Consider the following 16,395-nt stretch of genomic DNA (forward strand, 5'->3'; position numbering starts at 1 on the left):
AACAGAATAATTTGAAAGTTGGAGAACAACACAGCAGCTATTTGGGTTGCATAGTTTGAATAATCAAGATGATGGTGCTTTTTATTCTTTATTGATTCGCTCGAACAATTTCTTTTTGAAGATGATTCGAATATGACAACTGATTGCTGATTTGCTATGCCAAGCAATAAAATGATCATCTCTAATTTTATCCCGAATGATCATTTTTCTTGGTTTTTCTTTGCCAAGCAGGAACAGCTTGTATGATGGTATAAACACATCCAACTAATTTCCCAGACCTTACGTACTCGATTATGATTTTATATCGGCCATAAATGAACTCCTTTGGAAGTACATTGCCTCGTATCATGTTATTCACATCGTAACCTTTGAGTTCGTAAACACCCTGTTTATTAAAATACAAAATAATGCAAAAACCTATTAATAAGAAGATCAAATTGGGTAAGTAATTAATAAAATGAAAACATCGATTACTTTTGGAACAGGACATTTCGGGACCATGCCCATATTTTTCATGTATCCTACCCAACCTTCTCCTAGAAGACGTATCATCGAAGAACAGGCTTTTGGCACTGGTAAATGATATGCATTTGGTAACCATGCTGAATTGGAACCAAGGATATTGAAATTCACATTGACCTGTAGTTAAGTTTCTTATAAATGTGATAAGTAGGTATAAAATATATCAGCAACCAAAATTAAGTTTGATTCAACGTACGGTTATGTTATCATCAAAAGGTATAAGAAGTATTGTTTTTCCAACAATTTCTGTCAAACCTTGATGCCTTTTAGTCAAATGAATATCGGTGAAAACTTCATTGGTTCCTCTTTTCTCAGGTGGACAAGGTGCGAATTCTTTCCATTCTACGCGATAATCACCCTATAAATAAGATATATAGGCTGTATACCGATTAATTGGGCTAGGTACATATATACTTACGATTGTACAAGAATCAATATCTTCAAATTCATACCGTGGATGAATGTTGAAAATTATCAGCTACAGTTAAAGAATAAATGAGCGTTGATATAAAACCAGCAATGAAAATCATTTTTTGGAACTTCGGGTAGAAAAAGGATTTGATTATACAGTGATGGAACTTGTTTTCAATGTAATTCTTCACAATTTGGGCACATATGTGTGTAGGAATAAACAACTTGCTTACCATCAGATAATCAATTCCGGTGATATTAGTTAGATTAATTTGCATTTCATTATGCGTAACTAATGTTCTGAATCATTTTACTCCTGAATTCAAATTTTGCAGGTGTCAACATTGAAGTGCTGGACCATGACTGAAATCATTAAATTGTGTCTCGTCAGCATCATATATATATGATGATTCAATCCAAATGATTTCTCTCATCTTTATCAAATTTGTTTCAAGTCTGACTATTTTTTTTTTTTTTTTTTTCTTAGGAACCTAAAGCTTACAATTTTTTCAGAAATATCAAAAATCTAGACCATTTAAAAATTTTTGATTCTTCTTCTAGTGAAAGTTATTCTTACTCATTACTTTTGAGACATTTGTTTAGCTGTGTAGATACATATTTTTTGAAAAATAATTGACACATTTTCCGTTAAAAAGTGTACCCTCACGGAAAAAAAATAGTACTTTCTGAGTAGTAGTTTTTTAACTCCGTTAAAAAACTACTACTCAGAAAGTACTATTTTTTTCCGTAAGGGTAATTGCATATTAATAATAAGGTGTCATCAATAATGAGCATATTTTGAAACAGATGCCACTTTCAAACGAGATGCTTATCTATCTACTAAACATGGACCTCGATAGCACCGGAAATCGTCACACGTCAAGGTTAAAATATGCCTAACAATAATTTCAAAATTTCCACTTAATTTTTGGAATGAGAAATGTTATCAACTAATCAATCAATCATTCATTTATTGTTTCAGTACACACATGTAATCGATTATTTTCAATGAGGTGTGAGTCGTTAAAATATGCTATTCATGAAGTTGAATTTGTTCTATTGCTTTTTTTCTTTTGCCAAATTGGCACGACATCAATGGTGAGATAAGAACATCCCATAAGGGTATTTCGCTTAGTGTAGTACTCCATTTCCATTTTGTAACGACCGTAGACGAACTGTTTCGGCAGCATTGAATTCTTCAAAAAGTTATCAGGATCATAGCCTCGGGTTCGATGAAATCCCTAGCATGAATGACAATGTGAATTTAAATACAACTCGTACCTATCCTATATGTAACAGAAATTTTCCAATATGTTGAATGTTTAATAGGTACCATTACCTAAATGATATGTACCTTTGGCACAGGACACGCAGGAGATATACCGAAACTCAACATGTAATTAACCCAGCCTTCGTTGAACATTGCTAAGTAGCCATCTGAGCATCCTCTCAGAAAAGTCATCGAGTAAAAATTTGGAATCCATGCGGAATTCATTCCTAGAATAGCAAAGTTCACTTTCATCTGTTGAAATGAACAAAAATATTCGCCAATAAATTCATTCTTATGCATGTATATTTTATTTTTTTGATACCTAAGTAGGTAGGCCTACTTCTGTTAAGTAATAATATGGAAGTAAAAGTAAAACTTCTTACCGGTGTGGTATCATCAAAAGGAACAGCAAGTGTGAGATTGCCATAGAGTTCAGGTTTTTTATTCTTCCGGGTGAGATGAACATCGGAAAAAACTTCACCGGTACCTCTTCTTTCCAAAGGACATGGGCCGAATTCCCTCCACTCCACATGGTATTCACCCTACACATACAGGATGAGGTTTGTAAAAATCTGCGAGATCACATCAATAATAATTTATTTTTATATTAATAAAAATTTCTGAATTCTACTTAATTTATGTCAAAGGATTACCAAAGCAGAATGACGGATCATTTGTGATGAACAGAAAAGTATTCGAAGTGATAACGCGAAAATAAAGAACCACATTGTGTCGATTATTCCATGTAATTAAGATAAATCTACTTGTTTTAAATGTTCATTGAAACAGATCTAATTTCGATAGACTTGATACAATATAATTAGGTATTAGGTACTCACCTGAACTATACCTATCACTGGTGGTTGATGTCAAATCAATTTCAACTCTCGATAATTATTATGATTGTTGAATCCCTGGATCACCGGAATGATTTGTAAATCTGGACTATTAAAGATATTCCGAACGAAGAAAACAACATCAAATATTACTGAACATCAGAAAATAGATTAAAGAGGAAATTTATAATTTACAAAATTACACGATGCTAATGGGGTTTTCGTTTTCCGGTGATTAACGATGAAACAGCTGATACAGCAATTAGTGGAAACAAGTTTTATAGGTTGCATGCTTTCAGACTGCAGGAGGATATTTTTGATTACTCGGTTCCTGAGTGTTTCTTCTTTTGCCAAAGTGGAAGAACATCGACAATGAAATAAGAACACCCTAGCAATGCATTCTTGTTGTTTAAAAATTCAATTGTTATTTTGTAACGACCATAAATGAACTGTTTTGGAAAAGCTGAATTTCGCAATAAGCTGTCAACGTCGTAACCACTCATTATATAAACACCCTAAAATAACAATGAAAACATACGTATTAGATTACCTATAGTTTTTGATTAACGTACACCTGTTTGTTGAATTATTTCACGTTGAATTGAAAAAAAAAAACAAAAAAAAATTACCTAGCTCAAAAAATTAAATGATTGCAAAAATGTATTGCAACAGAAACGTCTGTTCGCATATGAGTACCTACTTTGGGCGTAGGGCATTTTGTAGACATTTTCATATGCTTCAGCAAATCGATCCAAATCGGTCCCATCATATTTGAAAAACCAGAACATGCTTTTGGAAATGTCAAACTGTAAGCGTTCGGTAGCCAGGCTAAATTGGAACCCAGAACAGCGAAGTTAAATTTCGCCTGTAAAAATAATCAATCGAAGTACCTACTTCATTATTCAAACAAATTACTTTTTTTTGAAAATAATTATCTGCATTTTCTGTACCTACCGAAATGGTATCGTCGAAGGGTATCTTATACGTGACATTGCCAATGACCTCAGCTTTACGGTTCCGTTTAGTAACACGAACGTCGGTGAGAATCTCATCAGTGCCTCTTTTTTCTTGTGGGCATGCCCCAATGACTTTCCAATCAATGAAATATTCACCCTGATGCAAATGCAAAATATTGAATTAAACCCGAAATCTCTCGACTAAGTATAGGAAATTCTTTCCATAAAAAATACCTATACTATGAGCTTATGTATGTATAGTTTACAATATTACCATAGTCGCACGATGATAAGATTGAGCTGAGATCAAAACAAACTCCAGTAGAAAACTTAGAATATAAAACCGTATCATTTTGAAGGATCAAAAATAATGTTCAACGTAAGATGACAAACTGGATTGGTTGAAATTTAAACACAAAACTATTTCGATGCTTCACAACGTGAATGGAAATTTCCTCTTGCGCTTGATGTGATTTTGCAAATAGATAATTGATAATCGAAAAGAACATACATAATATATAAGTACCTATTTACCTGCATTGAGCTTCATTAAAACCTCATAATGTAAATTGCAAAAATGTTTACTTCAGGATTTGAAATCTGCTACAAAATTAAAAATAAAATGTTTGACAACAGTTAACTATATAGGTAGGTAACTCAATCATTCATTGGTGTTCACTGTTCTGTAAATCATAATAACAACTAATGAGTTTATAATTTATGAAATTTTTCACAAAAAAAAAAAAAAAAAAAAAAAAGATTATCTGCTAAAATAGTTCAAAGTCGTCACGTTTACATTCATAGGTAGGTATACTTTTTTGAGGTAAAAATTGAAAATTAATATCAAAAAATAATAAACTCGAGTAAATTATTAAAATTTAATCATTATTAGAACCGAAAGGTTTATTTTTTCGAAACATCTGACTTGACTCAATCATTCTTTGACTGTTTTTTCTTCATTCTGTCCTTTTGCCAAAGTGGAAGTACATCGGCACTAAAATATGAACATCCTACGACCACATTTTTTCTGATCGTCTCAACTGTTATTTTGTAACGACCATAAATAAACGTTTTCGGAAATGCTGAATTCTGCAATAATTTATTTACATCGAAATTTCTCACTTCATAAACACCCTGTAATTAAAAAAAAAAAAAAAATGGAACAAATAAACTTATTACTGCTAAAGAATGTCATTTTCCGTTGTACCTACTTCTATTTATAGAGTGTGCGTAATAGTTTGGTAGTTGACAATAGGGGCATCTGCGCCCTTCCCCCAGAAAATGGCAGCCATTTTGATTGTTAGGATAGTCGAAATCGCAGATCTTGATTTCTAATATAGGAAGTAGGTATCCCAACTCACACAAAAAATTTTGAACCGGACAAAGCTAGACCGCCTAGATTGAAAGAGCATGCAAAAATATATCACAATGCCAAAATTTCATTAGCTGAAATGCTATTTTTGATTTTTGGTAAATTTTTGAAACTTAAATTTGGATCAAAACTAAGGGGGTGGGGAATCAAAATTTAACCAAATTGGCCTGGAAAGCTGAAATTTGGGATATTTTCGTCGGCTAAGTGCGGAAGGGTGCCTCGTGCAACTCGTTACTTGATACCTGTGTAAAACGGTCTTTCCACTCTGAGCACCATCTATCAGTCCAAATGTTCAAACCAAAAGTTATGTTACCTCAAGGCACCCTTCCCATCGCGGAAGATACCTTTAGATTTGAACTTGGACTGATAGATGGCGCTCAGTGTGGAAAGGCAGTTTTACACAGGTATCAAGTAACGATTTGCACGAGGCACCCTTCCGCACTTAGCCGACGTTTTAGAAACATGACATTTCAACAAAATTTATCAAATGAAATTATTGAATAATTTCAGCTTTCTCCTTCAATTTGATAAAATTTTGATTTTTTCCCCCTCATTTTTGACAAAAATTTACCAAAAATTTAAAAATTTACTTTACCATCTGAAATTTTGGCTGGTTATAGGTATTTGCTGTTATCCAATTGGCAACACTGATTTGTTGTTACTGTTTTTCTCCTCCTATTTTATTCTGTACCAAATAAATTTTAATCTGTTAACGTTCATCGTATGACGTACATGTATTTTTATTCGTCTTACTTTCTCTTAGTTTTATTCTCGGCGAACAAAGGTTATGGGCCCAGGGATAACGTTTCATTCCTGTCCAATTTTGAATTTTAATCGTGTGTTCTAGTCAATTATTTTAACTTCGTTCTATTCGAATTTTTTAAACGTTTCATCGAATTTCAATCTGTTTTATGGAACTTTTAATCTGATTTTAATTTCCTCTTGTTGTGTCGCGATTGTGTTACCAATTTGTCATTATGGAAAATTCTGCCAATCCAGTTTTTACTGGAATAAAACAATTCGATGGTAACAATTATGAAACCTGGAAAACAAGGATGACTATCCTACTCAAGAAAGAAAAATTACTGGATATAGTTCTTCAGCCTATGCCTGGTGTCCGAAATCGTACGCAGGATTGGATTGACAGAGACGATACCTGTCTTCATATTATCACGTCGCACCTCGCCGAAACTATGGTTCATATCGTTCACGGTAAAAATCACGCCAAGTTATTATGGGATGCTTTGGAGAAAAATTTTCAAAGTAAATCTAGCGTTCGTATGGCCGCCGTTCGTGACGAATTATATGCTTATCGCTATAAACCTGGAAATGGTGAAGATGTTCGGTCATATGCGATGAGATTCAGGTCTATGGCGAATAAGTTACGCGAATTCAACGATCCGACTCCAGATAGTCAATTTATTCTTCAACTTGTTCGCTCGTTACCGGTAAGATTCCTACCTATTCGCACGACTATTGAAACTGGTATATCGGATTATGATTGGGATAAAGCAACATCCACCATTAGTGATTTTGAAGCCACTATTCGTCATGCCTCATCAATTACAGAGTCTCCAATCGAACCTATTGACAAGCCAAAAGAGGAAACTCCTGCTTCGGCCGCCTTTTTCACTAATCAAAGTTCATCTCGAGGTAATTATCGAGGTCGAGGACGTGGTAGAGGTAATCTTAGAGGTAATTCTCATAGTTCGAATAACAATCATAATGGTAATAATTATGGCACTAGTAATAGTAATAGTAATGCTTCTGGTAATTATCGTAAAAATATCCGTTGTAATTATTGTAAGAAATACGGTCATATTAAAAATGACTGCTATAAGCTGAAAAACAAAAAGGGTAGTGCAAATATTGGTCAAATTGAAAATGATAGGGCTGATGAGTTTGCTTTTCTGTCTGTAGGCCATAATTCTGATATTGGTACGTCTTGTGGAAAAGTTGTAGGTGCACTTGACAGTGGCGCTACGCGCCATATGATAAATTGTGATATTTTGCAAAATGCTATTGTTCTTCGAACACCGATGGAAGTTAAGATAGCTGAGGCCGGTAGAACTTTGAAAGCGACAAAAGTAGGGTCTTTACGTGTTAAAACGGACAAGGGTTTTGTATGTGATATTAAGAACGTTTTTTATGTACCTAAATTAATGCACACGCTATTTTCTGTTCATTGTATTGAAAAAGCAGGTTTTAATGTTTCGTTCAATAATGGTAAACCTTTCATTATGAAGGATTCGAAGATTTTAGCGACTGGCTCGTTGATAAACGACTTATATATCATCGAATTTGAATTAATTCAGCCTTCCGGTAATGCGTTATTTGTTATGCCGCCTACTGCGGATTTGTGGCATCTACGTTTTGGTCACCCCGGTGACAATGAAATGGCGTCAATTTCGAAGCAGGGTGTATTCGATGAGAACCTTTTGAAGTCGTTATCTATGTGTGACGAGTGTAAAATTTCAAAACAAACTCGCAAACCTCGCTCCTCTTTGAATAGGTCTGAATTGCCGAAGTCGTGGCACGCACCTGCTAACAGTCTTTTGTTTAGGGTACATTCGGATGTATGTGAGATTACAGGTTCTACAATAGCCGAGAGATATTTTGTAACTTTCATAGACGAATTTAGTAATTTTATTTGTATTTATACGATGAAGAATAAGTCTGAGACTTTCTCTAAATTTAAGGAGTTTGTTGCATTGTCTGAGAATACATTGAATGTGAAACTCAAGAGGTTGAGGAGTGATAACGGAGGTGAGTACACTTCGCAGGAATTTCGAGACTTTTGTAAGGAAAAAGGAATTTTTCACGAATATACAACTGCGTATTCACCTGAAAGTAATGGTAAAAGTGAGAGATGCAATCGTACTTTGTGCGAGCGTACTCGTGCTGTGTTGAAAAGTTCAGGTCTTGATAAAAGATTTTGGCCATACGCTATTCGTTACGTTGTTTATTCTTTAAATAGAATACCTAGAGACAGTAAAATTCCTGCTAGGATTTGGTATGGAAAGTTTCCGAATTATTCCAAGTTAAAACCGTTTGGTTGTGTCGGTTTTGTTCGTATTCCGGAGGTGAAGAGAGATGGCAAGTTAGATGACAAGGGAAAGAAGTGCTGTTTCATTGGTTACACTTCTAACGGTTTTTACATGTATGATTTCAACGAGAATAAAGAAGAGATAACGAAAGATGTTGATTTTGATGAGTCTCGTATGTACATGAAAGATTCACCTATTGTGAATGAACTGCCCGTTGAACCTGCTCCTTCTCGCTCCGGTGTTACTACCAATTCCCTCGCGCCTCCTCAACCTACCACGTCTACGTTGTCTGAACGTCCTAAACGCAACGTGAAAACTCCCTCCTATTTAAATGATTACGAACTCAATCTCTGTGCTTTGTCTTCTGAAGGTTTGTCGTATGATGAGGCTATACAGGCGGATGATGCTAATGAGTGGCAATTAGCCATTGATAAAGAGATTGATTCGATGGAAAAACTTCACGTGTGGGAAGTGATTGAGAAACCTAGCGATGCTCATATGCTTGATACTACGTGGGTATTCAAGAAGAAAAGTGATGATGTGTATAGAGCTCGTCTTGTTGCTAGAGGTTTTCTACAACGGCCAGGTGTTGATTTTCACGATATCTACTCACCTGTTGCTCGTTTAATCACGATTAGAGTTTTATTAGCGCTTGTCTTGAAACTAGGCTGGTTTACTCGTCACGTTGATATTGATACTGCTTTTCTTTACGGTTATTTGAAAGAAACAATTTATGTGAATATACCTCGTGGTCATCCATTACATGGTACTCCTCAGGCGGAAGGTTTATGTTTACGCTTATTGAAAACCATTTACGGTTTGCGTCAATCTTCTAGGGAATGGTACGAAGAGTTACGAGAGTATTTGGAGTCGTTGGGTTTGACCCATTCGAGTGCTGATTATTGTTTGTATTTTAATCTTGATATCATACTCGTTGTGTTTGTAGATGATTTATTTATAGCGGGTCGCTCTATTGAAGTGATTGATAATTTTGTATCTCGTTTGTTGTCTAAATTCAGCCTAAAAGATCTTGGGCAATTGACTAACTTTTTGAATTTGAGCATCGAATATGATCGTGTTGAAAAGGTACTGTTTATTGACCAACGTGTTCTGATAAACAAAGTATTGAGTGAATACGGTATGCTTGAATGTTATCCTATCAAGCAACCGGTTGAGAACCGTTTGTACGTTGTTTTGGAGAATCTTGACGGACCTATAATTGATGATAATTCGTATAAGTCGCTTCTCGGTAGTCTGATGTACATTATGCTCGGTAGTCGGCCAGACTTGTGCTATGCTATCTCTCTATTCAGTAGATTTCAAGATAAAGCTACTGAAGGTCATTATAATTACCTATTAAATGTGCTTCGATATTTGAAATACACGTCTACGATGAGATTGAAATTCAGCTTAGATAGCTTATCTCCGATCGAAGCATTTTGTGATGCGGATTTCGCGAATGAAGAGGGTAGAAAGTCGATATCAGGTAATTTAATTAAAGTGTTCGGAAATCCCGTTTTGTGGTCTTCAAGAAAACAGCCGATTGTCACGTTATCATCAACCGAAGCAGAGTATGTCTCTTTGTCCGCTCTTGTGAGCGAAGTGGTTTGGTTAAATAATTTGTTCAATGATATTCGTTTTCGTCTCGATTATCCGATACCCATTCACATAGATAATCAAAGTGCGATTCACGTGGTGAAGAATTTTAAGAATAATCGAAGGATTAAGCACCTTGACGTTAGGTATCATTTCGTGAATCAGTTTGTGGAAACTGGTCATATTTCTTTGTCTCATGTTAGCTCAATTGATCAGCAGGCTGATGGGTTAACGAAAAGTCTAGTAGGCTCTCGATTTGTCGATTTTCTCAGGTTTTTAAAACTTGAATTTTGAGTTCGCCTACCTAACTTACCTATCTAGTCTATTATTCTCGATCTTGTTTTATTTCTGATGTATTTATTCGCTAGTTTCGAATTTGTTTATTCTATTATTTATTTTGATACATTATTAATTGATATTTTCTACTTATTATGTGAAATGTTTTATGGAATTATTTTATTCGTATATCTCTGTAATCATTTTGTAGTTTAGAATGTTTTGTATGCTTCTGCATTCTATTTGATTACTTGTACTTTGAGATATGATTTTGATTTTCAAATTTTAATTATCTAAATTGTTTTTGCATTTATTGTCGATTTGTTCTCATCTACATTTTTCGAATTTTATTTTTGATGTATCGATAATTTTGTATTAATGCATTTGTTGCTGTTTATTTTGTTGTCCAATTGCGGAGGTGTTTGTTATCCAATTGGCAACACTGATTTGTTGTTACTGTTTTTCTCCTCCTATTTTATTCTAATTCTGTACCAAATAAATTTTAATCTGTTAACGTTCATCGTATGACGTACATGTATTTTTATTCGTCTTACTTTCTCTTAGTTTTATTCTCGGCGAACATTTGCATGCTCTTTCAATCCAGGTTTGTCCCGTTCAAAAATTTTTGTGTTAGTTCCGAGTTGGAAATCAAAATCTGCAATTTCGGCTTACCTGTCAATCAAAATGGCCACCATTTTGTTGGTAAGACCATTTTTTGGACGAGTTTGCTTTATAATGTTCCTTAGGATGTTCACTTTAAGAAAAAAAATGTGTCCCAGAGGTCCACCGGTTGGAAAGGGGGATGCAGTGCAGATACTCCTATACTCTCATATTATACCGCACTACACATTATAACTTACCTTCCTCATAGGACATCTAGGGGGCATATTCATATTCTTCATGAATTCAATCCAACCTTCTCCCAGTAAACTTAATATACCAGAGCATCCTATTGGAAACGTCATGCTGTAAGCGTTCGGTAGCCAGGCTAGATTAGAACCGAGAATATAGAAGTTTAATTTCGCCTGTTGAAACATTTCAATAGTAGGTACTCTTCGTAGTTTTAATGAAGATGTTTTCATTTCAACTTTTTAAGTCAATTAAATCATACTTACACCGATACTTTCATCGAAATCTATCAGTAATGTTGTATTACCAACCATCTCAGGTTTCCGATTCCGTTTAGTAAGACGTACATTGGCGGAAATTTCATTTGTACCTCTTTTTTCCGGTGCGCATGGTCCTACCTCTCTCCATTCAACGTAATATTCGCCCTGTAAGAAGTGTCGTGTGATCAATTGTATTCTATTTTCAAGTTTTTTAAATTGAACTTGAGTTTACGAGTAAATTAAAACCTAATTGATTCAGTATATTACTCACCACAGATGAATGATGATAAGACTCGGTTGAAATTAATACAACGAAATGTAAAAGTAAACTTGAAATATAAAACCACAACATTCTGATGTTCAACATAGGTAGGTAGGTACCTAAATGATGATTACTGAATGAACACAGTTTTCGGGTTTTAAATCGTTATTCAGCATAAAATTTCCATTATCCTTAATGAACTGATATTGCGGATAACATTTAATGGTAAAGGGATATAGGTAGCATGATATAATGATGCTCAACTCGATAAAGGATCAATTCCATTAATTTCGTAACCGTGAAAGGAATTAAGGCCTTTGACCTTGACTAGCATTGTTCAAAATACGTATCAACAACCTTGAGTTTAAGATGAATAAAATTTTTAAAAAGATAAAAAAATTTCTGAAACTTTTTTTATTTACGAAAATCACAAAATGGTTCCACCTATTCTCATTTTCATCGCGATTTTGTCTTCTCATTCTTCTGCCAAAGTGGAAGAATATCGAGGACAAAATAAGTACATCCTACAAGACTATTTTTCCTATTAAAATATTCTACAGTTAATTTGTAACGACCATAAATGAACTGCTTCGGAATTAACGGATTCAACAAGAGCTTATCAGGATCGAATCCTTTCGTTTGATAGAAACCCTGAAATTAAATAATCGCAGCACTCATAAATATTAATGCTAGAACACAGATAGGTACATAAACCCCACGATTACCACTCATTCAAATTGCTTACTTTTTGCATGGGACACTTCGGAGGCATTCCAAAACTTTTCAAGTATTCGACCAGACCTTCTCTTAAAAGACTCATGAAACCAGAGCAGCCTTTCGGTAATGTCATGCTGTAAGCGTTAGGCAACCAAGCTGCATTTGAACCGAGTATGGCAAAATCAAGCTTCATCTATAGAAAAAAACCACGATAAGAGTATCTGATTAATACCGACGACGAATAACTCTGAAAACTTACAGGAGTATTATCATCCAAAGGCACTAAAAATGTAAGATTACCGACGAGTTCTGTTTTTCGATGTTTTTTAGTAAGATGAATATCTGACCAAATTTCATTAGTACCCCTTTTATCCGCAGGGCAAGCTCCTATGGCTTTCCATTCGACGTAATAATCACCCTGAATAAAACAGAAACTCACTACGTATTTAAAAGATCTTAAATAAGCTACTGACTAAACGCTTACCGCACTCGAATGATGATACATTTGCTTTTCAGCAAAAATTAAGAACAAGAACTCGACAAGAATGTAGCATATTACAACATATGAGATTCTATTCAACGTTGAACCATCCATGATACACTCGTATTCAGTCTGTCTAACACTCGTTTTGAAAATTAGTGCGAATTTTCTCACCAACATTAATGAATGGTGATTCGTTGTTGATTATGAAGTCGGTATTGTTAGTTTGCTGTTTAAATTACCTGCTAATGAAACGAACAACACGAATATAATGAACAGGTGACTGATCGTAAATACCGGAAATGGTTTCAAAATTAAAGCCTATCTAATTAACGAATCGAGGACTAGGGAAAAACATGGTCAAATACATTCAACAAAAAACGAGCGAAAAAGTTGATAAAAAATCGTTTATCTAATATTATTACACATTAACAAAATTCAGCTCGCTTACAATTAAGTTATGATACAAAAGAAAAAAAGATTATTTATAAAATTCGTGTTCAAGTTCACTCTTCTTGACATTATTTTTATACCCTTTCTCGAAATCTTTAGCGAGAACAATATAACGATTTTCTCTGACAGCGTGCATTCCGGCCTAAAATAAAATATCGAGAAAGACGAGAGGTAAATAAAATGAAAACCGAAGAAACCCATAATTGGTTGAAGAAAAACTCACCTCTTGGCAAATAGCGTTGATATCAGCGCCGGAAATTCTATCTGGTCGAGCAACGTAGTCTTCTAAATCGACTTCTTCGCTTAGATTCATTTTTGATGTAATCGTAGCAAATATGAGACGTTTTTGCCTTCTGTCAGGCAGAGGGAATTCGATTTTACGATCAAGACGACCAGGTCTCAATAAAGCAGGATCCAAAGTATCGGCACGATTAGTCGCCATAATAACCTGCGCATTACAAAATGTCGTTAGTTGGAAAATTTTCATACGATACCGAATTCGAAATGAAGTTGGTAAATTTTACCTTGACATTCGTGGTCTGATCAAATCCGTCCATTTGATTCAGCAATTCTAACAAGATTCTTTGAACTTCTCGATCGGCACCGGTTTGAGCATCGAATCGTTTCGTAGCAATGGCATCGATTTCATCGATAAAAATAATAGCGGGAGCGTTCTCTTTGGCTAAACGAAATACGTCTCGAACCATACGTGGACCTTCACCCAAATACTTTTGCACGAATTCAGAACCAACGACGCGAATAAAAGCAGCTGTAAAATAATCATCAACTTTAGTACAAACACGTCGGAAAAATAGAGAAAATATAATTCGATTTTATTAACCTGTCGTGTGATGAGCTACAGCTTTAGCTAACATAGTTTTACCACAGCCTGGAGGTCCGAACATAAGCACACCTCGCGGAGGATCGATACCAATCTGTTTATATAATTCGAAATGCGTTAAAGGTAATTCTACAGCTTCTCGAATTTCTTGCTTCTGCATATCCATACCACCGATATCGGAATATTGCACATCCGGTTTTTCATCTGCAATTCAAAAACGTACAACGTCAACGAATCGTCGTAAAGATCAAGATACTGACTTTTGATCGAGATATTTACCAGCTTGTAACATAGAAATGGAAGAATCGGCTTCAGGAGGTAAAACGTCAACTAGAGCATTACTGTGTTTATGTAGGGCAACACTGGCCGATGGTTTCAATAATTCACGATCGATCGTCGATAAAATTCGAACATAATAATTAGAGCCTAGAATCAATAACTCAGATATTAAACAAACAAAATCTCAACAATCGATCGCAAAATGTATCAAAATGGTTACCAGTAGTGCTTCCAACGATTCCGGTGTTTTGATCGACGGCTTCTAAAAATTGGCCAATAACCAAAGGAACACTTTGAATACGTTTTACTTCTTCTTGAGCATGTAGATATTCTTTTTTCAGATTACGCTGTTCGTCTTTGATGTATTCTTCTTGAACTTCCAAAAATTCCAACTGCCGTTGCAGTTTCTAAATAAAACAACAATTATTACAAACGAAGAATGGAAGAAATTCACGATGAATAACCAGTACATACTTTGTACTCCTTGTATAAATCATTTTCGTCGAGTTCGTCGAATTGCTGACTATTTAAAGCACGGGTAGCTGACTGAGTTTTATCGATTCCATCATCCTGTGAAGAATAAACAACATGACAAAGGAGGGTTTAGTTCGAGATGATAGACATACTAATGTGTTTCAGTGAATGAAATGACAACGGAGGAGTTCATGGAAATTGATCGTTCCGTTTATGTATTTCTTTGGACAGTATTTTAATTGAAAGATGAAGAATTTATTAATGAGAAGTAATCTGTATGATGAGTTTACCTTATCTAAGACGATACCGATTTCTTCCATATTACTGCAGGGAGTTGACAAACACAAAACACACCGATTGTTTTATAAGCTGCGGACTGTATTTTACAATTATTCGATAATTCCGTTAATTAATTAACAATAATTTGAGATAAATTTGTGACAAAAAACAAATTATTTTATTTTACAAGTTGCAAAAAAATTCGGAATTCGCTTGTCACTTTGTGATTATTTTTTGACTTTGTACATTGTAATAACATCCGGTATCTGTAAGGTAAATTCGTGGACTAATTACTAGAGACTAAGGATACTTTTCGGCATCGTGCACTGTCGAGTGCTTTCGGCTACACTCGTTTGACTTGTCTCCATGAAAGTGAAATATTTTCCTTATCAAAGAATCAGAGATGAAACCCCTGTTTCCTTTTCGTTCAAATCTTCCTTTATAATCATATTATTTCATACGAATATTATACGTATTTTAACAATAAAACTTGTGTTAGTCCTGTTTCTTTTGAATGTTGATCTGTTTCATAATTTCGTCAACAATCTTGTACTCTTGTTAGACAACTTGGTTTCCGATCCAAACATTACCAAATATAAAGGAAAAACAGCTGTGATGATACTAGTCTTTTGAAATCAATTTGAAGAAATGTAAAACTCTTAACAGAAGTGACGTTGTTGTACAATTGTACAAACATTTGGAATTTGGGATGTTTTATGTTTTTCAAAAGAAGATTGATATGACATCACATCAGTCAAAAAGTCAAAGTCGAAAAAATCGAATCAGATTTCCAACTGCTCACCAGGCATTTACTCGTAACTCAAAGTATATTACCTATTAAGTAAGCAACAAAATTTGTATTCTACAAGAAAGACAATGAAGAATAAGTAAAAGTTAATATTATATTCGAATATTATAAATTTATAATTAAAATTAAAAATCTCATCAACATGGAACAGGGAACTTGAATCATTGAAGTCAAACGAGCGTAGCCGAAAGCACTCGACAGTGCACGATGCCGAAAAGTACCCTTAGTCTCTAGTAATTAGTAATTCGTGGTAATTACGAGAAAATTTTGAGACAATTAAATTTTATTTTTTATTTTAAATAAAAATAAAAAATTAAAATTTAAATGTTTTATTGTTTTATTTTATATTTATTTTAGTTTTATCATTTGTGTTTTTCCCGGCAAGTTTTTTGTTTGAAATTCAAAT

The 16,395-nt window shown here is 34.5% G+C and overlaps 6 protein-coding genes across 9 annotated transcripts; all 6 read right to left on the reverse strand.

Moving 5' to 3' along the window:
• Positions 1-26: 26 nt before the first annotated feature.
• Positions 27-1,563, reverse strand: LOC135843828 (uncharacterized). Its single transcript, XM_065361851.1, has 4 exons — positions 975-1,563; positions 719-880; positions 475-639; positions 27-385 (listed from the first exon to the last, which is right to left on the reverse strand). The coding sequence occupies exons 1-4, from the start codon at positions 1,209-1,211 to the stop codon at positions 188-190; spliced, it is 762 nt and encodes a 253-aa protein (XP_065217923.1). The 5' UTR covers positions 1,212-1,563; the 3' UTR covers positions 27-187.
• An 81-nt stretch (positions 1,564-1,644) lies between these two features.
• On the reverse strand, positions 1,645-3,228 carry LOC135842504 (uncharacterized). Of its 4 annotated transcripts, none has more exons than XR_010558130.1 (4): positions 3,043-3,228; positions 2,587-2,745; positions 2,288-2,455; positions 1,645-2,174 (listed from the first exon to the last, which is right to left on the reverse strand). XR_010558130.1 is itself a non-coding variant. In XM_065359995.1 (4 exons), exons 1-4 carry the CDS (start codon positions 2,929-2,931, stop codon positions 1,971-1,973), a joined length of 606 nt encoding a protein of 201 aa, XP_065216067.1. In that variant the 5' UTR covers positions 2,932-3,028; the 3' UTR covers positions 1,645-1,970. The 4 variants fall into 4 exon arrangements, 1 of the variants encoding a protein (XP_065216067.1); XR_010558131.1 differs by having other exon boundaries at positions 1,645-2,219; XR_010558132.1 differs by having other exon boundaries at positions 2,273-2,455.
• Positions 3,229-3,258: 30 nt separating this feature from the next.
• On the reverse strand, positions 3,259-4,724 carry LOC135842505 (uncharacterized). Its single transcript, XM_065359996.1, has 4 exons — positions 4,270-4,724; positions 3,994-4,152; positions 3,740-3,904; positions 3,259-3,554 (listed from the first exon to the last, which is right to left on the reverse strand). The coding sequence occupies exons 1-4, from the start codon at positions 4,345-4,347 to the stop codon at positions 3,360-3,362; spliced, it is 597 nt and encodes a 198-aa protein (XP_065216068.1). The 5' UTR covers positions 4,348-4,724; the 3' UTR covers positions 3,259-3,359.
• A 44-nt stretch (positions 4,725-4,768) lies between these two features.
• On the reverse strand, positions 4,769-11,812 carry LOC135842503 (uncharacterized). Its single transcript, XM_065359994.1, has 4 exons — positions 11,667-11,812; positions 11,402-11,560; positions 11,147-11,311; positions 4,769-5,129 (listed from the first exon to the last, which is right to left on the reverse strand). The coding sequence occupies exons 1-4, from the start codon at positions 11,760-11,762 to the stop codon at positions 4,926-4,928; spliced, it is 624 nt and encodes a 207-aa protein (XP_065216066.1). The 5' UTR covers positions 11,763-11,812; the 3' UTR covers positions 4,769-4,925.
• Positions 11,813-12,056: 244 nt separating this feature from the next.
• On the reverse strand, positions 12,057-13,114 carry LOC135842501 (uncharacterized). Its single transcript, XM_065359993.1, has 4 exons — positions 12,859-13,114; positions 12,634-12,792; positions 12,403-12,567; positions 12,057-12,308 (listed from the first exon to the last, which is right to left on the reverse strand). Exons 1-4 carry the CDS (start codon positions 13,033-13,035, stop codon positions 12,114-12,116), a joined length of 696 nt encoding a protein of 231 aa, XP_065216065.1. The 5' UTR covers positions 13,036-13,114; the 3' UTR covers positions 12,057-12,113.
• A 134-nt stretch (positions 13,115-13,248) lies between these two features.
• On the reverse strand, positions 13,249-15,415 carry Rpt3 (26S proteasome regulatory subunit Rpt3). Its single transcript, XM_065359992.1, has 8 exons — positions 15,193-15,415; positions 14,903-14,998; positions 14,649-14,835; positions 14,429-14,575; positions 14,150-14,353; positions 13,833-14,077; positions 13,532-13,756; positions 13,249-13,450 (listed from the first exon to the last, which is right to left on the reverse strand). The coding sequence occupies exons 1-8, from the start codon at positions 15,220-15,222 to the stop codon at positions 13,337-13,339; spliced, it is 1,248 nt and encodes a 415-aa protein (XP_065216064.1). The 5' UTR covers positions 15,223-15,415; the 3' UTR covers positions 13,249-13,336.
• Between the last annotated feature and the right edge of the window lie 980 nt (positions 15,416-16,395).

Source organism: Planococcus citri, chromosome 4, assembly GCF_950023065.1.
Source record: "Planococcus citri chromosome 4, ihPlaCitr1.1, whole genome shotgun sequence".
NCBI classification, from domain to species: Eukaryota; Metazoa; Arthropoda; class Insecta; order Hemiptera; family Pseudococcidae; genus Planococcus; species Planococcus citri.